General features: G+C 42.4%; 4 protein-coding genes across 6 annotated transcripts in view; 2 read left to right on the plus strand and 2 right to left on the minus strand.

Annotated features, from left to right (window-relative positions):
* taok3a (TAO kinase 3a) overlaps positions 1-12294 on the plus strand; it is a 58182-nt gene extending 45888 nt beyond the window's left edge. For all 3 annotated transcript variants that reach the window (XM_072387410.1, XM_072387411.1, XM_072387412.1), the window contains exons 15-21: positions 3917-4153; positions 5119-5247; positions 6019-6222; positions 6791-7030; positions 7470-7682; positions 7948-8130; positions 10922-12294. In XM_072387410.1, the coding sequence (XP_072243511.1) occupies positions 3917-4153; positions 5119-5247; positions 6019-6222; positions 6791-7030; positions 7470-7682; positions 7948-8130; positions 10922-11083 (1368 nt within the window). In that variant the 3' untranslated portion in view covers positions 11084-12294. The remainder of the gene's footprint in view (positions 1-3916; positions 4154-5118; positions 5248-6018; positions 6223-6790; positions 7031-7469; positions 7683-7947; positions 8131-10921) is intronic.
* Positions 1-25017, minus strand: part of hspb8 (heat shock protein b8) — a 480000-nt gene that overhangs the window by 234803 nt on the left and 220180 nt on the right. The gene's annotated exons all lie outside the window — the stretch shown is intronic.
* pebp1 (phosphatidylethanolamine binding protein 1) lies at positions 13449-14745 on the minus strand. Its single transcript, XM_072386924.1, has 4 exons — positions 14529-14745; positions 14126-14235; positions 13803-13903; positions 13449-13669 (listed from the first exon to the last, which is right to left on the minus strand). The coding sequence occupies exons 1-4, from the start codon at positions 14742-14744 to the stop codon at positions 13452-13454; spliced, it is 645 nt and encodes a 214-aa protein (XP_072243025.1). The 5' UTR covers position 14745; the 3' UTR covers positions 13449-13451.
* vsig10 (V-set and immunoglobulin domain containing 10) lies at positions 16294-24373 on the plus strand. Its single transcript, XM_072387438.1, has 8 exons — positions 16294-16597; positions 16678-16983; positions 19157-19411; positions 20831-21115; positions 21321-21437; positions 21582-21594; positions 23625-23767; positions 23860-24373. Exons 1-8 carry the CDS (start codon positions 16546-16548, stop codon positions 23952-23954), a joined length of 1266 nt encoding a protein of 421 aa, XP_072243539.1. The 5' UTR covers positions 16294-16545; the 3' UTR covers positions 23955-24373.

The following is a 25017-nucleotide window of genomic DNA, read 5'->3' on the forward strand; positions in this document are numbered from 1 at the left end:
TCCCTTCAGCCCCCCCACCTTTATTTTCTTCCCCTCCTGCATTTGATAATACATCATTCTCAGATGTGAGTCAATACTCCGACTTGAAGGGGGTGAAATGCTCCATTGCTTTGTTTTTATGTCTCTCTTTCTCTCCCTCCTTCTCTCTCCCCGTCTGTTGTCATGGAAACCAGCTCTAGTAGCTAGAAAGTAGTTGTGATGTTGTGTGTAAGCGTGCGTTTGTATATGTATGTGTTCACCCATCCCTGACCCACTGGCTTTAATTGTGAGTCCTCTCTGCTGTCGGGTCTCAAACTATCTGCACCGTCTTCATATTGACCTGGAACAGGCTGCGTGTTGTTTGAGTTATTCGTTATTTTTAAGTCTTACACTCGCGTATTGTCTCTTTTAACGTGCGGTGACCTAACTGTTATGGGAGCTGTATGAATCCAGCTGAATGTTTTATTTCCAGGTTACACCATTAAAATTTGAGAGTTAGAAACAAAGAGATGGGTCAATGCAGCAGTTTCGAAAAAAATCGTTCCAGAGGGATACAATTGTGGAAGGTGGGGGGGGCTTCAATTCCATGATTAAAAATTTGCTTTTACTTGTGTTGACACAGAGCTGATCATTGCTCACTGTCATTGTACAGTATGTCACAAAGAGATACTGTACAATAAGTTACACTACTGGGGAAAGCTTTCTTACTCCAGTCTTGTCATGTCAGGACACACATTCACACATTCTCCCGTCAGAAGTGTGGTGACGGTGTCTTCACGTTGCACGAGAAGATGAGATGACTCAATCAGCTATCAGAAGGTCGTTAAAGAAAAGTATCCAAATGTACAAAAGACGGGTCATAGTGTTCTGTGTTACATACGACTAAATGCTGCTTTTCTTTCTTTCTTTCTCTTGGAAAAGAAACACACAAATTCCTGCTATACAACCTAATGCTGCAGATGAAAGTCAAAGACTTGAGATGAGATCTATGCAGCTTAGATGGTCCACACAGTGTAATTGAGGCAGTCCGTCTTAAAATGAAGCAGCATCCTGTAAATTTGTAGTGAGATAGCGGCGGTCCCTGCCTGCCGGCGCTGAAAGAAATGACATCATGTTTTTCTGCCGAGCCCAGACATCGTCAGACTGGCCTCGACTCACCGAGACTAGAAGCAGGTAGACAAAGAAAGAGAGAAAGACGAAGACAAACTGAAGGTCCAGATGGTGATGGGTGATGGATTGCTGTAGAAGAAGAGGAAGAACTACAAAAGTGAGAGAAAAAGGTGGAGTAATTAAAAAGGGAATATAATGAAAGTCAAGTGCCACTAAACACGCATCCTCACAAAGACAAGGATGCTGATTTCTAAGTGATAAAATCTGTTACATTAGATATAGACAATTTGGATAAAGAATGACGATACAGGGAGATTATATGGGTGCGTGAAATAAAATTGTACGGTCATAGTAGAAGCTAACAACACAGATGTTGTGGAGGTAAGTAAGGCAGAGAGAAGAGCACAAATGGAGGTGAGGAAAGAAAGAGCAGCGATGATTCAAATCTGGACTGACAAAGCAGGGAGAAACTGAATGTGTCACACTCTTCTGTGACAATAAGCGTAGAGTCCGATCTGAAGTAGAATTGAGAAACTGTGAGAAAATGAAATGGTACAACTGAAGAGAAGCACAAATGAAAGATGTCGGAGAGCAACAGAAAGGGCAGTGTAAAATGTCCAGATTATTACCCAGAGAGATGTACGGAAAATAAAATGTATGAGGAGGCGGAAAACCACAAGAAGAGAGATGCAGGGAGAGAGAGAAAGATGATTATTAAAGGTTTGGTGAAGTCACCGACTGAAGGTGGCATAACAAACTGCACCGCTGTTTCACCTCATCTGTCGCTCGACATCTTCAGTTGCTGGCTGCAGGTTTACAGAAGAGTGGAAGGTACACCACAGCATGCACCAGCCTGTCAGCCAGTTCTGTTCAAACATACGGCTTACAGCAGTATGCCTAACTTGCATCTTGTACGTAGCTATACTATACAAAGGAATTAAAAGACTTTATTTCACAGGTGAATATTCAAGGATGAGAACACCCAGCCCCTCACATGTTTGGATTTGAAGGAAAACAGGAAACTAAACGGTGGTCCATTGAGGCTTTTTTGCTTACCTCTTTCAGCCAGATGACTTCACCATATGTCACTATACATGTGAAGCAACATCCGCTCCGGTTTCCCTCTCCGGATTTAAGATAATTACACTGCTCTATACAGAAAAGAGTATTATTCAAATCTAAATCAATAAAGAAACCAGATTTATTAACTTTGTAAAATTTCTTTCAGTGAGACTCCTTATGTGTCATCATGCAAACTGTGAGTGAACACAGAGCACAAATTGTGTGTTTTCAAGTGGGCTGTTGCCATTAATTTAGGGTAAAACAAATATGCAAGAAGACATTTTGTGAGTCCTACTTAAGGTGTCACACAAATCAGTCTCACCAGTGCTATTCATATTACCTTCAGCTACAAAATAATAGAAATAAAAAAGTTCAGCTGTGCAATTCCCACTGATCTCATTCACCTTTAGCCTGCATGCCTCCCCCTTTCCCTGAATATGATCTCCTTTCCAGTCCCAGAGCCTTGTGTGAAAGAGGCCATCACATGATGTGACTTGGCCCTTTGTGGCAGTATGCAGAGTGGCAGTGAAGCAAGTGACTAGGATTGGGAGGCTCTATTACAGTAGGGGTATTGATTCAACACAGATTAAGGAGAAAGGGGAGCTCAACGTCCACCTATTTCCACCCACCCCCCACCCCTGTTTTCCTTGTAGCTGCTCTTATTTTCCTTCTCAGTGTTTCTGTTTTTTTCTTTTTCCATTTAACTCTCTCCCAGTCATTCTCCATCTGCTGTTTCTTCTTTGCAACCACCCTCCCTCTCCTCATCTCTAGGCCTGCTCCTCTCTGACCCCCACCTTCTCCAACTTCTCTCACTCTTTCTCAATGAGGTATTTATGTGACCCACCTGCTGTCCGCCGCTTAGCGTTAGCCTTACTAAAGAGCAGCTCTGTGCTCTTGTTGGCCCGTGGATTCGGCCTGCCTCATTCACAGTTCACACGTCTGCCTTGGCCGCTGCGTGCCCAGGGCGCGAACCAAAGAGAGGGAGGGGGTTCAGTGTCCAGTAAAGGAGGGTGGGGGGGGGGTCTCAGGGTGGCATTGAAGCTCAGGCAGGGTGCTGTCGGGCATAGGATGCTGCACAAGGTTCCTGGATGCTGGTGCACTTGGCTAAAGTCGCCATCATGTTTGGCCTGAGGAGTTCAGGTGGAAGTTATGAGAAGATGCGCAGTGAATACTACCTAGATGTGGAGAACCCTTTCTGTCCTGAGGTTGGTGTGTCAGGTGTATGTTTTGGTTTAAAAAAAATAAATCACTTGTGAAAAAATAGTTTGAAAATGTTAATATTTTCAAGTCTGATCCTTATCTATGATTAAATTTGGTTATATAGCAGCTGTTTGTATTACTTTATCTGACTCAAGGACATTTTAGATCCTTTATTGCTGCCTTTTCTATGCAGTGACCGTGTATGCGCAATGGTGAAATGAAAGAGCTTTTGTTGGTCTCTGCTGCTGAATTTCTCTGAATTTGGTTTATTTATTTATTTTTTATTTCTTATATTCTGACATCTGTAAACTAGCAATGTTTCATTAGAATAAATTGTGTTTTCAGATCGTTTTTTTGGAAAAAATAACAGATAAAATAGTGACTCAGATAAATTAAGAACAGGTGACACATTAATTATTGCTGCTTGTGTACAAGCTTCAGTGCTTTGAATTTCTTCTCGTGTTTACATGAAATTTTTATTTGTTTATTTTTTTCATTTATTTAGCTTTGATCAAAAATCACACATCGCTGAGTTCATATATCAGGACTTCTCTTTTTTCCACAGGTGACCAAACAGATCCACGAGCATGAGCAGGAAAGTGAGCTGCGGGAGCAGATGTCGGGCTACAAGCGTATGCGGCGGCAGCACCAGAAGCAGCTGATAGCCCTGGAGAACAAGCTAAAGGCCGAGATGGACGAACACCGGCTCAAGCTGCAGAAGGAGGTGGAGACGCAGGCCAACAATGCCTACATCGAGCTGGAGAAGCTGGCAAAACGCCACGCCGTGCACACTGAGAAAGAGGTGGGATTTCTGAGGGGTGTTGATGTCACAGAGCACAGGTGGATGTTCATGTAAAGTAATTGTTCACAAATAATCACACCTACCTACATGTACCATGCAGCAGTTTGGAGGGGATCTGGGGCAGCTTTGGAGAAACGGGTGGGCGTGATATTGAAGTTATGATTCTAAAGATACTGGAAGAAAGTTTGTCAGGAAGTTCACACTGACATTGAGTGCACTGGAAAGAATTTCGGTTGTATTTTACACACTGCTGCCACCCAATGATACGTATGATGAAGCACAAGGGCAGAAGTGGGTCACAGAATGTCACGCTTTAAAAAACAAGCTGCATATATCTGTGATTAGCACATGGCATGCCAGTCCAGCCCAGGAGATAATATAATCTGTTCATATAGACAAGCATGTAAGCCTAAACAGTTACAGAAACACATGATTTACAAGTAAGTAACATGTCAGCATTTGAAAATAGACTGTCTACGTGCAGAAAATCAACGTTTTTCTGATGTTTTTAGCCAAAATTTGACATTGAACTTAGTTTATCCAACCAAGCAGTGCAGCCTATGATCTTTAACAGGTTATATTGTAATAAAACAAAAAACTTGGTCATAATCTGATATTTTGAAAAATGCATGTTCCACTTTCAGTGAGTTCAAAGCAATGCTCTCAAACACATTTTCTTTGTTGTGTTTTTTTACCTTGAGTTGAAAACACAAGATATTCAGCTTACAATAATTTAATCCATAAAATCGATCTCATTGAAAAAGCAACATCTTGTTTGTAATTTTGTTTTCGAGGACAGAAATGAGTTATACATTTTGAAAGCACCTGTAGAATTGAGGTAATATGAAACAAGTGAGAGCGTGACTGTATTCGCTTATGTAATGTGTTCTCAGTCTCAGCCTCCATACTAATCAAACCGCTCATCGTGTCACCCCTGTTTTCCCTCTGTGTCACGTGTCCTCCAGATGAAGACGGCACTCACAGATGAGAAAAAGTTCCAGCAGCAGATTGTGGCCCAGCAGAAGAAGGAGCTGACCACCTTTCTGGATAATCAGAAGAAGCAGTACAAACTCTGCAAGGAGAAGATTAAGGAGGTGTGTTGGTTTCCTCCTCAGTCAAGCTCCTTTGTACGCCTCTCAAGTGTGACACATGCTCCCGTGTGCTGTTTACTGTTGAGTCAGCCCTCCTACACACAAACATGCACATTCAGTACCTCCAAAGTGGAAGTTTTGTTGAGTCACTAAGCCTACTTACTATGTGTGTACGCGTGTATTCACACAAAAACAAGGAGAGTCACAAATCCGTACGCACATTGTTTGCAGATTGTGGAGGCCCAAAAATGCTCCAAAGTGCAACGAATGCTCCTGTAGGCTGGGAGTGCGATACATTGTGTTTTTGGTTGCAAGATAAGTTACCAAAATTGGGTCAGCACATTTGAAAGAAAGCATCGCATTCCCCCCCAACTGAGGGGTACAACAGTATTAGATACCACAGGGAGCAGGGATCAGGATTGTGTTTAGTGCATTAGTGCATTTGTAGATTACCTTAAAACCATTTAAAAAGAATAGTATCAGAGACTATAATTGGCAGATTTGTCTTTTTTCTAACCCATTAATAAAAGGTCAACTAGAGTTTGCCTTAAGTTCTAAACCCTTGATGATGTCTGATGATGTATGAACCTGTCTTCCACATTTAAAACCCGCCTGTAAATTACACATCTACTTGTCCAGACTACATTAGCTTTTCACACATCCATTTATATCCCAAATTAGACAGCTTACCAACCTTTTTCCAGTGACTTTGTTCAGTTGCAATATGCTGCCTCTGCTCCGGCTGTCCAGTTGAAAACTTCCACTCTTTCTCAGGAGATGAATGAAGACCACAGCACACCCAAGAAGGAGAAGCAGGAGCGTCTGTCCAAGCACAAGGAGAACATGCAGCATTCCCAGGCCGAGGAGGAGGCCCATCTCCTGGCCCAGCAGAGGGTTTTCTATGACAGGAACTGCCGCGCCTTTAAGCGCAAAGTCATGATAAAGAGACATGACTTGGAGCAGGAACAGATCCGTGAGGTGTGGAGAATGTACTAAGAAATCTGCACTTATATAAAATCCTAAATCAAATATATATTTGATATGTTCATTAAGGATCTTCAAACTTTTTCTCCAACCCATAAATTGCAAATTGTAAGTTTAACTCTTGCAATGTTGGTTGGAAAAGGCCCAACGTGACATTTTCACAGCAAACAGCAATGTGTCTGTGATAATTACACCCATTGTTCAGTAAGAGGATTATTATCCAGCAAAGCAAGCCAACAATGTCATAATCTGAAAAGCTGCTGTGCACTGTAAATCCAGAGGAAGTCTAGAATTGCCAAAAGCTTCCTGTGGGAAAATGCACACATTTAGGAAGTGTTTAAATGCAAAGTGAATGTAATAGATTTGATGTGCAGTGTTCATTGATTTTTCAGCTGTTGTTGATGGCAGCTAATGCTTTAAGTCTGTGAAATGAAACTAGAAAATCGATTTCTACAAGGGAAAATATGAATGTCACACAGAAAACAAGCCGAACAGTGTTAATCAACTATACGAATCATTCCCCCTCTGCTCCTTTTCCTCCGTCTCTCCTTGGTCCACAAAGGAGCTGAACAAGAAGAAGACCCAGAAGGAGATGGAGCACGCCATGCTGATCCGCCATGACGAGTCCACGCAGGAGCTGGAGCAGCGGCAGCTGAAGACCCTGCAGAAGCTGAGGATGGACCTGATCCGCCTGCAGCACCAGACAGAGTTGGAGAACCAGATCGAGTACAACAACAGACGCGAGCGTGAACTTCATCGTAAGCATGTGCTGGAGCTCCGGCAGCAGCCCAAAAACCTCAAAGTGAGTCAATGCAGCAACAGTTTAGTTTTCGGTTTTAAATGGAAAACTTTAAGAATGCTTTTATTTTCTTTATTTCTGTTGTCTTTGAAGAGACGACTCGGATCCAAGATGGCGCAAGCAATGAGCAACATCTTCTGTCTTTTTTTTCATTTATTTTTTAAAGTACTGATGCAACCTGAATGTAATGAATTAAATTGGGAAAAATGGTGTAAGAACACATGAAATGTGTCTTCTCTGAATTCCATTAAATTTTAATTGGCTGTTGGGGGCAACAAAGAGATGTGCCTGTAGCTATCTTAGACCATCAACCTTTGGCAACACAAGTGTTTCTCAATCTAAAAACAGTAGATCAGTTTTAAAGTTATGATATTATGATACCAACTGTGTCCTCTTCTCACGGTCTCACGGTTTCTCGCTCTGTCCCTGTCCCATCCACCAGGCGTTGGAGCTGCAGATAAAGAAGCAGTTCCAGGACACATGTAAGGTGCAGACCAAGCAGTACAAGGCCCTGCGCCACCACCAGATGGAAGTTACGCCCAAGGCTGAGCACAAGACGGTGCTCAAGGCCCTGAAGGATGAGCAGACACGCAAGCTGGCCATCCTCGCTGAGCAGTATGAGCAGAGCATCAACGAGATGATGGCCTCGCAAGCGGTAAGTGGAGAGATATTAAAAACTGAAAAGTAAGAAGTGAATAAGAAGCCTTTCTCTGGACCTGTTGCTTATGATTTTACTTCTTTGTCCTCATCTGTGTCCTACACCTCTCCTGCTTTACATTTCCTATTCTGTCCACTTCATGTACTTTTCCAAACTTCATTTCCCTTTTCACTGTCTTTCTGTGTCAACCCCCCCCCTCTCTCTCTCTCTGCATCTTTGTCCCTTCCTCTCCTCTGTTGTGGTCCATGGTCGGCTGTGTCAGCTGCGTCTGGATGAGGCCCAGGAAGCAGAGTGCCAGGCCCTGAGGCAGCAGCTGCAGCAAGAGATGGAGCTGCTCAATGCCTACCAGAGCAAGATCAAGATGCAGACTGAGGCGCAGCACGAGCGTGAGCAGCAGAAGCTGGAGCAGAAGGTGTCACTGCGCCGTGCTCACCTGGAACAAAAGGTGTGCTGAGGAAACATTTTTGCCATTTCAAAGGAGTCACACGTTTATGATGTACTTCTTTGCAGGGCATACTTTTTCAGTCACTAATATTCATTTTTGGACAGATTGGTCAAATTAATGAAACAAACAACGAGGAAGTGTCTCTTACAGTTTACAAATGAAGGAATGAGTTCCACAGACAATTCAAGACATGCTCTCCTAAGCCTGGTGGTGAACTTAAAATGCTTCCGCGAGATATTTCAAATCTCTTTTCACTCATGTAGTTAGATTTCATTTGGTTAGCTTTTACAACACAGAAGAACCTGAACACAGGACAGGAGATGTCAGAACACAAATGCAATCCTAACAGAGTTTAAAAGAAAACCGCATGTGTAGAACGTGCACTCCAGGCAGACTCATAGCCAGTACTACGTTAAAGACAGCTGTGCGTCTGTCGGGTTTTATGTTGTTCTTAGTTTAAAGCCAAACAAGAACGGGCTTTAAGATGGTGAAGACTAAGCTAACTTGTCTTTTAAATGGTTATATGATATATTTGAGTCAATTGAGAGGCCATCATAAGTCCAATGTTTTTGAAAACTTTCGTATGAATGCATCTGAAGAAGGTCTGTTAGAAATAGATTAATGAGAGCTCTATTTTGGGGTTTATAATTTGATCCTGCTCTAGGTCAGCAGGCTTTTTTCCACCCTTGAATAAGATAATTTGAAATACATAATAACAAATGACATGATTACACAATTACGTTTACTGCATTTTATGGCTGTAAATTGATCAAACTTCTGAAAGACCTCAAAGAAAAGAAAAAGTCTGACACCAGTTGTTGCAAGAAGAAATCCATATTTTAAACACAGGAAGGAAGAAAACATGTTAAACCTCTGAAGCCTGCGAGTCTGTACGTGCACAAACTGAACCAGTCTTTTGTTGAAATACAACTCGTCTGCATCAATGCCTGAGCGAACAGATCCGGATACACATTTGCATCTACATCAGCAAACAGTGCAACCATGAAAGGTGACCCAGAAAGACATTCGCATGTTCACACACATACACAGATTTCCCTCACCACAGGTGGTGATGACAGTGACATGACTTCCTGCCGGGAGCAGACAACCATTTCTCTCCCACACACTCGTAACTGTGGTGAAATCTCCCGTTCGTACAGTTGTTCTCTTATTGCAATGATTGTCATCTTATATTTCTAATAACAAGCCGTTCATACAGTTGAGCTTATTCAAGCTTTTTCTGGAAAAACTGTCCTTTTTGTCTGATCTGCACACCTAAAATCACTCCACAGTTCACTGACATTTTTGTCACTTTAAATTTTGTCATAAAGTCTGCAGCTGTTGTGGAGCAGGCTGTTCACCTCACTGTGATTTTTGGACAGCCTTTTTCAGCCTTCGTCCCGTTGCGTTGCCACAAGGCCCTCCTGATAGGACTTCTGTCGTCTTTAATGTGACCATTAAGGCAACCTATCGTGTATACCAGTGACATGTGATGACTGTGCATGAGTACGACTCCTTCCAAACCGACCTACGTCATCGCCACAGTCTAGTAGACAGCACTCCGACAACAAAGGAAGAGACCTTTGAAATGCCGCCCTGATCCAGTTCTGCTGGGTCCAGTGTTGCCTGTTTGAGCTGTGGTGGTGTGTTGCCACCTCCTGGCGGCACCTGGGTTTGCACACTGGCACTGGGATGATGTCATGGTTTTAGAAGCACTATTGTCCTCCGGTTCGGTTCATGGTCAGAGTCTGGAGTTTTCTCTGCATGCTCAGTAGTTGGCCAGTTTGCCGTATTGCGCCATGCAGTTGTTCTTTCTCTGCACCTGTGGATGTGTGAGCCGCGCTGATGCATGTGTTTGACTGAAAGCTCCAACAGAAACAAAACACGCCGCTTATACAACTTGGGTGCAAAGTCTGCGTCCTTTTACAGGTATCATAGTGTGCTTCATCATTTCTATAAAGCAGCCACACCGAGTGAACAGCTCTGCAGTGCGGCCATCATAAGAAAACTGCGGCATGTGTTACACTGTGACTCTGTTATTGACTTGTTGGTTGTACTTCTCTGTTCATATCGACACTGCAGTTTGCATCGCAGTGTATTGAGCTGCATAATGTTTTCCCACAAAAGAAAACACATACATTTGATATCAAAGTGTTTTTTTTTTTGTTTTTTTTAAAGACTAAGGTTCCGGCCCACGATGCACAGCCACGGGTTTTTTGACTTGACTTGCTCGATTCCATTGTGCTGTCAGCAGTAACCTTACCTCGCTTTTCTTTTAGTGTTGTTTGGACACCTCAGATTAAATTTGGATGTCTCCAGGCAATGCAGTTGATCAAAGAAGCACAAGTCGGCTCCTGTGTACCGCACTCAAAAATACACAAGAAGCTTGCATATGTGTATAAAGATGCACACAAAGGCAAACAGCCCATCCCTCCGCCCGAGCAAGGAACCATTTGTAATGAAAATCCCGATAAATTACTAGTCACATACTGGGTAGGATTTAAAGTACATTATCATGGATGATATGAACAAACCCTGTCCAAAATGTAAACATGACCAACAACCTTTATATGTATGTATTCGGAAACTATTCTTATTCAGTACGAGTGTATAAATGTGGCAGCTCCTATATAAAATCCACATAGGACTTTACATTCATTAGTGGATTTGATTTTAGTGGCAGGGCGCACAGAGTTGTCACAGAGTTTAGAATGTCTTGACCACCGTCAGTATCTCTTTAAAACATTACATTGTACTGAGTTTATTTGCTGTTCCTCTGTGTGTCGTTCAGATTGAAGAGGAGCTGGTTTCCCTTCAGAAGGAGCGAACCGACCGGATCAAACACCTGCTGGAGCGCCAGGAGCGGGAAATCGACAACTTTGACATGGAAAGCATGCGACTGGGCTTCGGCAACCTGGGCACCCTAGACTTTCCCAAGGACGACTACAGATGAGCGACGTCGCCGTTGCTGCCGTCTCTCGTTGTCTGCGGGCGTCCGTCTGCTTCAGAACACCCCTCCTCTCCTTTGACCTGACCTGACCCGGCCCGTCAGTGCAGGTGTTCACTGCTGCCGACGCCCTCACACAGACGCATTTTAAAAAAAGAAAAAACGGCTTCAGTGTTTTCTGGGCTGGTCAGACGGGGTCGCTAGCAGGTGCCCCCAAACCCAACTAAACTTCCTCCCCCTCCTTGCCTCTCGTGATGTCACAAGATGACAAAAAAAAATGCTGGATAACTTCCCGTAGTTGTCATGTTTTTGTAAGAATAATGATAACATAGTCGCAGTGTTTCTCGTTTCTTGTGCAATGATGACACTTTTGGTGTGACTAAAAGTGGATGCGAGAGAAGGAGGGAGAGAAAAAGGAGGGCGGTGCGGTGAGCCAAATCGTTTCCAGTTTCCAGAAGTGATTGAATTAGTCTTAGTTTGGGTTTTCTTTCTTTTTTTTTGGTTTTAAGCAGAGCAAAAAAGGCAAATTTCTTAAAGCGATAAAAATCGACCAACTGATCCTTCCGCAGCCGTTCGTCAGCGCTGCTTCTATCAACACTTTTTGGTATTTATTCGTCAGGACATTTTTAGGAGAAAAAAAAAAATGGAACAATTTGATACTTGGAGACAGACGTCACAATGTACATACAGGTACGCTGATCCTAGGTGTGATTCCTTCAGGTGGGTTTGATTACTGAAGGAAGGCTGAATCATGGTACTGGATGTGTATCGTAGTGATTTCTCTGCACTGGCAGCCAATGTGAAAAATAACACGTGAACTATCAGCGAGCACAAAGGGCTTCATGGGGAGGGCGGGGGGGGCCTTGTTCTCGGATGGATCTATGGAGAGCTTTTACTTATTTTCGTATCGTATTTTAAATGTCACTCAAATCAGAAAAGAATTTTTAAAGACGCTTCTTTTTCTTTTTTCTTTCCTCCCCCCTCCTCAGATAGTGTTTGCGGTCCAGTCTTTTATCAACGGGAATTACATTTGATTCTTTTTTTCATTTCTTTCCATTTTGCTTTACACAACTCCTGAGCTGTGTATTTTCTTATAAACCAGATCAGTATGATGCTTTATTATTGCATGCACTTTATTTTTTTTTCCAGGTTTAAAGAAAGCATGAATCTGTCAGAGCTTTTAATTATATTTGTAAATAAAGTGCTCATCACACAAAGTGCAAATGTCTCATTTGAATATCTCATACCTGCCGGAGTGCCACTATGGCCACTGTTATTTAAATTTGCACCGAAATGGGATGAATTTGGCCATGAAACACATCTATTTAATCAGTTGGGCAACTTTAATCTCCTTTCAGAGACTTATTTAGTCCACTGAAAAAACTGTTCAACTACATCAACTCATCTATAAACGTAGCTACTTTATTTCATTCACACTTATTGATTTCCTATGGGCATTTAATATTGATTAGTGGCTTTCCTTGCATCGTATTCACTGTCTAAATGGGAAAATAAGTTAAGAAGATGGACAAGCCGGGGTGGGGGGGGGAGTTTAATCCTCACACCTCGGGTGCCACACGATGACCTTACAAACTAGAAATGTGACCAGGTTTTCAGTTTGTTTGTAGCTGGTACATCTAACGTGGTGTTGTAGTAAAATGGGTGGTAGTCGGGCTGCTGTGGACTAAAGCCTCCCCTTATTTGTCTAAATTGTGCCTTCTCGTCTCCTTGCTCCTGCCTGCAACCCGGATATCTTTGCTGCTAAATACTTTGAGAGGGGGGTTGCTAAAAGGCTAAATTTGTGACCTTTGCAGTCTTATCTTCTCAGCGTCTGTGACATCTGAAGTGGGCGTTGCTGGTTAAGCCCACATAAGAAATTAAAAAAAGTAAAGATTTGGCTTTGTCAGAAAAAGATTCAATGGCAGAAATAGTTAAATACAGCAGATAGCTGGTTTGACGATGCAGCTCTCACCCACCGTTTGTACCGGCTCAGGATTTAAACATATCGGTTCAGAGCCCTGGATGAATTAATCTCTTAGGTCTTAAAGGGAGAAATTCTGACATGTCTCACTTTTATATATAAGAAGAGAAAGAAAACACTGGGAGAGGTGGTTTTGTAGAAAGCATTTCTATGAAAACAACAATCACATTGGCGTTTAAACAGATTTTAATGCAACTGAGTGTTTGACTCATGGAGAGAAGCTGCTATTTTTGTCACAACGTGGGAAAACAAAATACTTCACTTGCAGAAGAAGTGCTTTGTAGCTGTTGGGAGTTTTTTTTTTTTTTTTTGTTCGTTTCTTTCTTGTAAGGTTGAGGAATTTCCAATAGACCAGCTGGAACACACAGCCAAAACCTATGGAGTTGAGTGTTTTTATTTTCCAGCCAGCTGCTCGTACAGTTTAGGGACGTAATCGTCCCACTCGGCCTGGTAGCAGGTTCCCGCCACTGGGGCTCCCAGGTTGTACTTCTGCCTGAAGCTCTGGATCTTGAACTTGCCTCGGCCATCTCCGGAGCGGTTGGTGAGAACAGCCTCGGAGCAGGACAGGCTGCCCGGCTGCTCGTAAACCAGCCACACATACCTGTGGAGACCTGAGGGAGAAAAATACAGTAGGTTTACACACACGTCAAAGAGATGGTAACATGGCACATAAACTTCACTGGTCTAACTGTTGGGAGAAACCATCTCAGTCACGCGGCATCTGTAGGCTTCAGTTGCTCTTACCTGTGCCCTTAGGAGGACCAGAGCCCACGTAGTCGGACATGACGCAGCCAGAGGACACATCGTTCCCTTTCATGTTGACCACCAGAAAATGGTGCCACTCCCTTTGATGAAAGCCAAAAAATAAGAGACAATTTGTTTGGGAGATTCTACTCAGTCATATATAACGCATGCTAAATCTGACTCAAAGCAGACTCACTGTGGGATGTGAGTGTACCTTTAAAACTCTGTACTGGCAGAAACAATTAGCCCTCTTAGTCCTCCTATCACTGATTACTTTATCTAAAGTCTGAGGCACGAGGGAGTCAAAATCCTTCCTTTCTCACCTGAATTTGGGGTCTTTTCTGCTAGGAGCGTCGGGATCGGTCAAAGCCAAAGTGTACAGTTTACTTGGGTCACATCCTTCCCACTCCACGCAAGTGGGTCGACTCTGTACCTGCAGGTGAATACAAGCGAAAGTAATAAGTTAGGTTTCCACTGCCACTTGGTGGCGCTAGTCGACGTCTATTACAGCTGCAGACATGCTGTAGGCAATATGTAACCCAATTGATTGTTGCCAAACAACTACACACATCAATAGACGCCATTTAATATTTTTAACTATGGGTGTAGAAACAGGCATTAGCAATGTATTTGCAAAATTGCTGAACTGTCCAACTCAGCTGACGTCGCTATAGTTAGCTGAGTTATTAGCTTCACTAGCAACCATGAGTTAGCTGATATACTAACCTGTGTTGGAGTGAGCACTTTACCGAGCTCGTCGATTTCCAAAGAGCCGTATTTTATGGACAACGACTGTGCGGGTTTTTCCTCAACTTCCTGCAGGGCGAGAGGCCCGGACCACTGGCTCAAATCAACGGGCATTTTGAGTTGTACTCCTAACGCAGACGCTGACTGAACTGCTGCTGGCAGGCACGCAGAAATTGACAAAAGTGGTGCGTTCATGTACCACTGGAAAATATGGGAACTAGTAGCGAACTTGCGCGTTTACGAAAACAGGGGTTCAGAATATGGTAAATTGACATAAACTTTAAAGAATCCTTTTTAGTATGAATCTTTTTTGTAAGTGAATTGTTTACAAGTGATTTAAATGTAAGCATTACATTATCATGTAGATTTTTATCAAAGCTGTTATTATTAGCTCACCACAATGACATCAATTATGTTATTGCCTGTTATTATATGGTAGTGATGCAAACGTGATTTAAAATGCAGGGAAACTGGTACAATTAGATGGTAAATCAACTTGTTATTTATGTTAATTCAGCCTTTCATTTGTAACTTTTCGCTGGTCATCATACATCTGAACGACAAAAACATCACTCGCAACAGCAACCGCCAGAGGGCGCCGTTGTGTCACTACCAGGTGGAATTTGCTAGAATTTTTGTTAATCAGTTCTGTGAATTAATTTATGTTATTTTTTTAACCAATCTTTTATTAAATGATCTGGATCTTTAGGGTCACTTTCTCATTGTCTGGAACGTTTGATGGTCTCATCATTATTATTATTATTTTTTAGAAGTTTTCTTTTGTGATTCGGGAATTCGTTTTTCTATAAATGAAGTTCTGGTCCAGATGCGTCAAAACGGGCTCAAAACATCATACTACCACCACCACCGTGTTTTACAGAAGGAAAAGAGTTAATTTGTTGGAATGTAGTGTTTCCCTTTTCCACATGTAAAGTGTTAATTTAAACCAAAATGTTTTACTTTGGCTTCATTCGTCCACAACAGCCTTGCGGTGTCTCCACGTGATCTTCAGCTAACTGCAGACAGGCAGCACTGCTCATGCTGGAGAGCTGCTTTCTCCTTGCGGTCCTGCCATGTAACACTGTTGTTGTTCGTGTTATCCTGATGGTGGATTCATGAACATTAACACCTGCCAATGTGGGAGATTCCTCTGATTGCTTCAAAGCGTTATCTATGTCAACCTCCAGGACTACTTCATGTCTTAGGTCTAAAGGACACTCGATGGTCTCTCCTTCCCTTATTTTTTCCAAATCTGTGCGTAAATCTAAAAATGTCTAAAGAACTGATGATCATTCACGCACCATATCTGCTACATACACTTAGAGTTTAGGGATGTCCACATCCGGTCCTCAAGGGCCGCTGTCCTGCAGGTTTTAGATGTTTCCCTGCTTCAGCACACCTGATTCAAAATCTAAAACCTGCAGGATAGCGGCCCTCAAGGACCGACTTTTGACATCCCTGACTTAGAGGCAACCATGCTCACTTCCTTTCAGTTCTTAGACAGCCCAAACCCATATTTATGCTACTCGTGTTCCATTTGTGACAGCTTCGTAGCTTTTTATCATAGGAGGGGACTGAGCTTGCCAAGTCATAATTTTAAATTTGTTTCATCTAAAAAACAAATACCATCACTGCTAGGTGTTATGTCAAGAGCTCAGAATACGTCAATTAAAAAAAATAATGTTGCGGCACCTTTAAGGAGGTGAGTTCTGGGTGTGGTTTAATCGTACCGACGTTTCCGGATGCTCCTTTATGCTCCTGTAAACAAAGCACGTCCGGTAAATCTACAGCAGACACACAGAGGTGGCACATCATGTCAAACTCGTCACCTGTGCAGGTGTCATGGTCGGTTTCCCCTGGTTTATAATGGGCGTTCTGGTGCCCGCTGCAGCGCCGCGTGTCACAGACAGGCTCTTACAAGTAGACTTGTCGGACAGGTTTTAGACCAGAAAACCTTCTGTTCACTTATTTCTGAGGGCGATGTAGGAAAGTTATCATGAATAAAGTCGCAACTGTAGCGCTTCTACACCTGTTTTTGTCTGCGTCAGGTGAGTTAGAGCCTCACGGGTAAGTCATAACGTCGTTGTCTCGTGTTTATTTAACTCTTCTTCTCTTGTTAACGCGGCAGTTTCGGGTGACGGCTCCACCGAAACGGTCGTGACAGCCGCACCGGGCGACGTCGCTCTACTTCCGTGTTACACCGCCGGCAATGTAACACCGTCTCTGACAACATGGTTGAAAAATGGACGAGAAGTCAACATAAGCGATGACATTTCAGGGGGCCCTTCACCTGCCGGAGGGCGACTCGCCGTGCTGCATGATGGGAGTTTGAACATCATGAGGGTGATTGCTGGGGATGAAGGCAGCTACATGTGCAACTCCACTCTACCAGACAGCAGCAGCTTTCAGGCACATGTGCTGCTTCAAGTAGCCAGTAAGTGGATACTCATGAGCCCAGTAGGATGATGAGATGTTCCAGTTACTGAAACAACTTCTCTACAAAACTGGTTCTTCAACATAACTGTCAGGCAGGTCACCTGACAACAGTTGAGCTTTTTCTGGGTGGGTGTGAAGCGAAGACACTAATGACATCAAAAATGGATTAATCCGAGATTAAAACTTTGACTTTGACTTTGAGATCAATGACTGTAGCCTTGTCTCGCAGGCATAAGTCTCCACCAGGAATCGGGTCATCTGTCAAGGTTTTAATGAGTCCTTTTCAGCTGGTTGAGGTCTGTGGTTGAAGTTTACCCGACACAGCTAAGGAAGAAGTCACTTCCCTTTTAAAGACAAAAAACCCAAAACAGAACAGCTGGCTTGCCTGATGTTTGTCAGAGGAAGATGCAGACTGAAGAAAGGACAGGGATGTTGTTTGGAAAGAATGACGAAAAGTGTTGTGATAAACCAAGAAAAATACACCAAAAAAAATAGTTTGACTGCTTTCACTTAGTGTAAACAGTCTAAAAGGAACAGCATTCCACGTGTGGAGGTGGTGACTCAACAGGCTCTACGAAACTCTTGTAATACCAACCTGTGGCAAAAGTGATGGAATTGCCACACCTGATGGTTGTTCATTGAGGGGAAAAAAACAAAACAAAAGACGGATGTGTCGTCGACCTGTACGCGTCTCTTTTTTACAGCCTTCACATTTTGCTTGAGTTTGCTCCAAATTGTACACACAGCTGACCAGGAACACCCAACATCGTTTTAACTGTAGACTCAAACATATTTAGACATGTGCAAATTACAAGCTGATTCCTTAAGTTTTTTTTCCTCTACTTAAGCTGAAAAAAAGCCGTATGTTTTCTCAGATGTTAGATTAGACAGTTTTGACGTATCACACAACAGTGGCGACTCTATCACTTTATAAATGGTCAGCGTGTGTTTTTATTCATTGGAATTGTCCACTTAAAAATGATTAAAACAAACTTAAAAAAAAGTCGTACACAAATGTACCTCTGATGTCTGAAAGGATCAAAACTGTTTTCCAACTGAAATTTTTATCATTCCAAAGTTTGACCCGGACGTGAGGAACGCCTCTCCTTTTAAATCTCTTTTTAGGGTTTCGTACTGTAAACTTGCTCGAACACAGTTTCTGAACGTGGCTTCGGTTTAATGTGCATTATTTTGCGATAAATCCTGAAACTTCAGAAACCGTGGATTTGTGTTGTCAGAGAAACCAGCCTGATTATTAGCTAGTTTTTGTAATAAATGGATTGAGTTGATCTAAATTTTGATACCCATAATTCCACGGGGTTAGAATCAGCTGTATACGAAGCTTTACCGTTTGATATCTTCACACAGGGTTGTGATCAAATCATGTGTATTTTCATCTTTTTGAGTCATAATGAATCAGGATCTTGTGGAATTTAATTTTAGCTGTGAAATGAATACTGAGTGTCGCAGACATTTTCTGTAACCTGCAGCCTGTGTGAAAGGCTGTTGCTCATGTGTTTAAAATCTCTTTGGGGTCAGGGTAAAAAAAAAAAAAGCAGCTCTAAACAGCCTTTTATTAAAAGCTTTAGCAGTGAAGCCGTATCCTGAGGACTGAGATTTCATCCGAAAAGCCAAATTCCTCCCATCTTGGTTCCTTTCTTCTTTTGGCTGAATTAACAGGGGTGGGCATGGAGCCATCCATATGGCCCCCAGCGCCCCAGATGAAGGCTTAGATACGCACCACTCCTTGATCACCAAAAAAGATGAGGGTCATCTCATCACTATGAAACAAAGGGTTAAGGGCGAGGGGACAAATTGGGATTCAGCCCAAGTGGGCTGATATACAGGAAAAACTGAAGATGTTGCTCTCAAAGATTCTGCTGAACAAAGCATTTGACTGTGATGTTACCATAATTGCATCTGCGCGGCCTCTGCAGCATTCTCTGCAGGGTTGGGGCTTTTTTGCAGTCATGATGAGTGGCTTCCTGACTCTTGAATACACAGTTTTTTTTCTTTAATGACTTTCAGCTGTAGCTCAAGAATTGTGGATATGAAGGCAAACAACACTGTCTGCTTAGATAATTTCACACCAAAAGTGCTTATAGGCTGAAACTAAACTAGAATCAGATTGGATATTTGGACTAAAGATATTATGTTTTTGTCCTCATTAGATGTCCCGGACACACATCCTGACTGTATGTATGTGCCAGCACAGGACCCCTCGCAGGTCCAGTTCATCTGCTCCTGGTTGGGGGTGTATCCCCCGCCGAAGCTGCGCTGGGGGGAAGACGGTGCGTTCCAGGTGACGAACAGCCTGTCTGTGACCATGAACGGTTCCCTGCTGTCCGACGGGCAGACCATGAAGTGCACGGCCCAACACCAACTTCTCGGCCCCGGGAAAGAGAAGTCCTGTTCATTAACCCTCAGTAAGCATGTTGTGGTGAAATGACCCCCATTACAATCCTGAGACGTGCAGCCACTGAATATTTGATGCGTTTCCACTTTCGAGCCACAAGATTGTTCACTGTGAGATCGGGTTGGCGGGAGGGACACTTTACTCTGCTCCGACTGGTTATTTTGGGGCTGAGCAATGGTTCATAAGTCAGACGCATCTCAGTTAGTCATACTGTGCATGCAGCTCATGCTCACAAGTGCTCAAATTGAAACTTTGTCACAATTTAAGACTTGAATTGGTGCCAATTTACACAGTTGAGATGTATTCTCTCCAAAATACATCTCCCAAAGTATTTTATGAATGAATGCAGAATATTTTGGGTTTAAAGAGAAGTCTTACAGCCTAAACTGCATTGTAATCGTGATATTGGGCGGATGCTTTACCTGATTTCAATCGGAAAACTGACCAAACTAACCCAAACCATCAGCAGGTTGTACGCCTTGCATGAGGAAGAGGATATTTTAGTGGTTCCTGTTCTAATCTGCTCCGTCTCTGTCGTGTGAAGTTAACCTTAGTATGACAAACCCAAGAAAACCGATTCAGTCTGCTTGCTGTATGAAGGGAATGTAACCTTAACGCTATTTTTTAAATTTTATTTTCATCTAGATTTAGATAACAGGTGTACTATTTTATAGACTTTATGCTGCAAACATAAACGCAGCCACAGGCGCACAGTTGGTGCGGTGCTCCTGAAGACGATTCGTGAGCGACTCGGTGACGTAAAGGTTATTATCAGGCCTTTGTCAAACGGTGAAGGGAAGTGTGTGACATGTACGGGCAGCTTTTATCTCATCAGCCTTCATTGACGGATCTGAAACCTGAACATGAGGCGTGTCTAGATTTAGCTCTTGCTTGCATGTGTAGGAAAGTAATGATTTAACCGGCGTTATGTGCCTGTGGGCACAGTTTATAGAATTAAATGGTATCATTTAGGGATTGAGGTTTTAGTTTTAAAGTAAAAATGCTACATGTGAATGAACAGAAGTTTCAGTTTCAGTTTTAGGCCTGGAAAAGACCAGCTTGCCTTGAATCAATGTAAAACTATAAAATGTTAGCTTTGGACTTAAGTTTTTTTTATGCCGAGAATGAAACAAAATGTATCTACTAGTGAGGTGCTATAAACGTATCTTCTTACCATCAGGCTCGATATAGTAGGATATGAGGGGTGACCATCCCTGCTTTTTGGAAAGCAAGAGGACACGCCCACTTTGCCTTCTCCCTGTTTTAAAAACTAACAAATCACCTACTGGCCCTGCATGTTAGGATGGTTTATTCCACCTGCAGCTAATTGGAATGCATGTGTAATCTCTAACTGTACTAAGAGAGTCTTTTAGATGAATGATTAGAAAAAAAAATAAAAAGTTTTGCATTGTTTGCCTCTTTACCCCAGAACTTCCGTACCCCAAGGGTGAGCCACTGGCTACGGCCCTGGAGGCGACCAGTGTAACTCTAACCTGCAGTGAGACCACGTCCTTCCCCCCTGCTAACACAGTGTGGAGAAAAGGGCTGCAGCATGACAGCATCGTGTCCGGATCAAAGTACGTCCTGTCTCCTGAGGGCCTCGTCTTCAAGCTGACCATACTCAACGTCAGCCATGATGACGAAGGCGTCTATTTCTGCCACAGCGAGAACCCGCTCGCCGTCCGCGAGCTGGAGGTCTACCTCACTGTGAAGAGTGAGTTTATGATGTCACACAAGCTGAGAAAATCATTCTGCTTTTTATTTATATATATATACATGTTTAAAAAAAGAAAAATGTTAAATAGTAGAAAGAAAGTTTCAAATAAATGCAATCTGTTAAACCCACGTCTGAAAGGCTGATAAACCTGCTGCTCTGCCTATTTCCTGCTTCTTAATTCTCTCCTGTTGTTTGTTCTCAGAAGCCTCTTCCGCCTACACCGGGGCGATTATCGGTGTCTTTATAGCTGCGCTGATTGTGGGCTCAGCCGTTATCGTGGCTAAAACACTTTACTCCAGTCGACACAGAATCTGTTTGGGTAACTTTTCTTTTCTCTTTGCAGCAGAAGTCCCAAATGCATGCTGTTTATTCTTTGAGCACATATGAACATGTATGCAACGCCTGAAGTGTTTTCTGTGAGAACTGTGGAAACTAATACTGACTTCTTATCTATTTGTTTCAGGAGGTGACTTTGGGTGAGTATCTCACACTGCATGCTTATCTTTATTACCCTCTATGTGTCCAGTTAACACTAAGACACCGGCATATGAGTGACAGGCTCAATCAGTCGCTTCCAGCAGTAATCTAAATCAATCCATCTGTATTTTGAGCTTGAGTTTGCTTAGTTTAGCTCTGCAAAAAATAAGCAAACATCTTCAGCTGTGGCATAGCGCTCATCAGGGGAGACTGTGAGGAACTGTGTTGAAGGGGGAAAAAAGGGGGAAAAAAACTTGGTTAGCAAAAAAACTGCATGATTAAACTTTGATAAAGGCAATAAAAAGAACCCTGATGACAGTTGGGATCACATGCTTGGATTACAACAGAAAAAAACCTGATCAGGACCACAGTGAGTATGTCGTCCTCACAGCAGGCGCTTTCGCATATGATTTTCAAGCTATTACTTATTCGCCTTCGTCCTCCGTCGTCATCATGTGCCAAAGTACAGTGGCAGCATGGAGAGTTGAATCGAATGGCGATCTTGGAACTCGCCACTCTTAACCAACAATGCCGTCATCACTCGGTTGATTCTACGACACCTGCTTGATGTATGTAAGCACACATTGATGCGCCGCTGCCCCGACTCCGTCTCGCATATTGGAATTACTGAATTCAACGGCAGAGAGTTAAAAGATCGCCTTTGTTGTTCGATGAGGCAAACCGATGTTTCAAAAGCACAGAGGTAGTGAGCTAATAACGTGGCCGCGTGAGTGTAAACGGTGATGCATTTATTGATGGCATTACGAATGCATGCGATTAAACAAAAGAAACTCTGACAAGACACTCTTGTTTTATACCGTAAGTGCTAGTTTTATTTGCTCACATTTATAAAGTTCTTATATTTTTGTTTCTTTTTAAAATTTGTCTTTAATTTTTTTCTGCAAACGCATTGTTCAAAATACACAGACCATGTAATTTTCTAATTCAACAGAGAACAGGGAGGTCATCTGAGTTAATGGCACGTTGATTCATTAGAAAAGTAATCAATAAATAAGGACTTCTTCCTCCTGTGTGCTCCAGGCAGCTGAAATTCAGATTAATTTGTCATAACCTTCTCCTTTTATATAAACAGCAGTTTGGCATTTCTGTACATTTTAAATGAACAATCATTACCAAAACCACCAAATCTGGCTTCTTTTGAGCAGTTTTCCTTCCAAGTCGCACTCGGTGCTCTTGTGAAAGTTTTGTCACACCGTCTCAAAACAAGAATCAAACAAAAGTCTCAGTCTGAAGTCCACTTTGTATAGGGAGAGGCTGCATTATCTTTGGGTTTCAGACAGGATGTGCGTGCGTAGGGGTCGGTGCCATACTAAGAAAAGGGTTACTTCCAAGAAAACTTTTGAGAGAAATTCAACCATTTGTATTATGTCCCTTGCACACACAACAGTTGTGTATATATAGCGTGACAAACAGGGAAACTTGCATGAATTTATCAAAAGATTCTGTTGCACTCATTTTTGCTGTAGACACACAGGAAATAAAGGACTATGTTGGTGTTTCGTACAAAAAAAGCTCACTTTTTAACATCCTTTTTGATATGTTCAGGTTGTTGTTTCAGCTGCGACAAGCATCAAAATCTCCATTGAGCTTGTCACCATCAGTCATCCTATATACTGAAACCTTGTTTGTTTACATCCGTGTGTGCTTGATAGCGTCGTTGTACTTTCACTGCTTTTGTTGAAGAATTCCCACATTTCTCAGCCGGTTGCTACCGACAACAGCTGAATAGTTCCGCTGTAAATTATGCACGGGCCTCTTTGGGCACATGCATTAAACAAAATGTGGATCTGCTCTAAAGAGACTTGTGCTTTTCTTGTGTTTTTCGTGGGTACTCGAAACCTTCTTAAACCAGAATCTTGCCACTGATGTCTGCAAAATGCCTCCGGGAAAAGGACTGACCTGTAGAGTGTCGATGATGTTGATGTCTGTAGTAAAAGAGTCTTTGTTATCATGCCTCTTAACAGAGGCAGGTGCACAGTGATTTCATGACAACGTTTCTGCTCTTTAGGCAAATAGAAGAGGACAGGGGAGACATGCTGAGTCTGGTAGAGTCGGATGACGAACAGTTCTTTCAGGACGCCGTCCCCCGGTTGCCTCCGGTAACCAACGATTGCCACACGACGCTAGTCCAGATACATCGGATGCCATCCAGTATGACCTCATTGTGGCAATTTACCTGTGTTCTTTGGCGTTGTGGTGTTTGGGAATATAACGACGTCCTCTTTTTTTTTTTTTTTTTTCAGGCGATCACGAGGACGCAGAAACTGCTGACACAAGTCCACAGCAGCTGGAAGACACCGAACAGGCAGAGGACCCAGAAGATCTTGTAACATTTTAGCTGCTGGCGATTCTTCTTTTAGATCAATGTCATTTTAGGTAAATGCATTTTACTCCCAGGGAGAATGTGAACCGAGGACGTAATCAGTTGTCTTTTAATTTTTTTTGTAAGCTCATTTTTACGATCAATATGTATGTACAGCAGTTTGAATGTGTGAGGGTTGTGCAGCAAATACGTTTTTTTTATGAGCACCTCCACACTGTAAATGACCTCTGACTATCGCTGTCCTGGGTGCGACTGCACTCAAATATTTAAAAAATGTAGCAGAGTCGATCAGTCATCTGACTTTGTCTTGTGATACAAAGACTTGACTCGCTCTCTTCGAATGACTTAAATCCAGACAGATTTGCATGAAATCAGGCTGAGAGTAAGTGATAGCATTGAAAATAAAGGCTTGAACGGTTTGTAAAAATATTAAATACTGGATCAACTCAGGGTTTTTTCTCCTTTCAGTTATTTAAGTCACTTCTAGTGAAAAGATTCTGCAGAGATTAGGCTGTGGTGCCTCATTTCAGAGCAAAATAAACCTCTGTGGCTTTTGGAGTCAGACCAAAAAGAGCAAATTTAAGATGTAAAAAGAGATATTTTTCGGACTAAGAAATGGCATTTTTCTCAAGCCAGAAGTATTCGAAAGAGGATCTCAATTAAATGTTAGGATTTAATGAACAGTACAGTAAACTGAGTGAAATTCTAAAGTTTGCATCCAAGTTTTATGCTGTCACCGTTGTATCACATGCACACTTTTGTACACGCGGATTGTTTTAAAACTACTTTTTCTTTCTTTCTTTTTTTTTTCTTTTTTTTTTTTTACGTGGCACTTTTAATAGGCAAATGTACGTCAAAGCATTTGAATAATGTATCGTACTGTCAAAAGGAGATCCAGAGAACCTGATCTGCTGGAAAAGTGTGAACTCGGACATGAATAATGTGTGCTTTGTATCTAAAATGCCCTTCTGCGGATATTTTTTTATACGTTTGTTCAGTGTGCTTGTGAAAAGTTAAAGTCGGTGTCCGTGATCACACAATAATTACTGACACAAAGCCAAGCCAACAACACTCGCCT

Source organism: Leuresthes tenuis, unplaced genomic scaffold (assembly GCF_036924035.1).
Source record: "Leuresthes tenuis unplaced genomic scaffold, fLeuTen1.0.hap1 SCAF_6, whole genome shotgun sequence".
Classification (NCBI taxonomy): domain Eukaryota; kingdom Metazoa; phylum Chordata; class Actinopteri; order Atheriniformes; family Atherinopsidae; genus Leuresthes; species Leuresthes tenuis.

Excerpts from the sequence above, each read along its gene's own strand:
- pebp1 (XM_072386924.1), bottom strand. The coding sequence starts at position 14,744 with ATGAACGCACCACTTTTGTCAATTTCTGCGTGCCTGCCAGCAGCAGTT. Across the intron at positions 14,236-14,528 it reads AAGTGCTCACTCCAACACAG|GTACAGAGTCGACCCACTTG; the intron begins GTTAGTATATCA and ends ATTCACCTGCAG. Across the intron at positions 13,670-13,802 it reads TGGTCCTCCTAAGGGCACAG|GTCTCCACAGGTATGTGTGG; the intron begins GTAAGAGCAACT and ends TTTCTCCCTCAG.
- vsig10 (XM_072387438.1), top strand. The coding sequence starts at position 16,546 with ATGAATAAAGTCGCAACTGTAGCGCTTCTACACCTGTTTTTGTCTGCG. Across the intron at positions 19,412-20,830 it reads GTCCTGTTCATTAACCCTCA|AACTTCCGTACCCCAAGGGT; the intron begins GTAAGCATGTTG and ends TCTTTACCCCAG. Across the intron at positions 21,116-21,320 it reads GGTCTACCTCACTGTGAAGA|AAGCCTCTTCCGCCTACACC; the intron begins GTGAGTTTATGA and ends GTTTGTTCTCAG.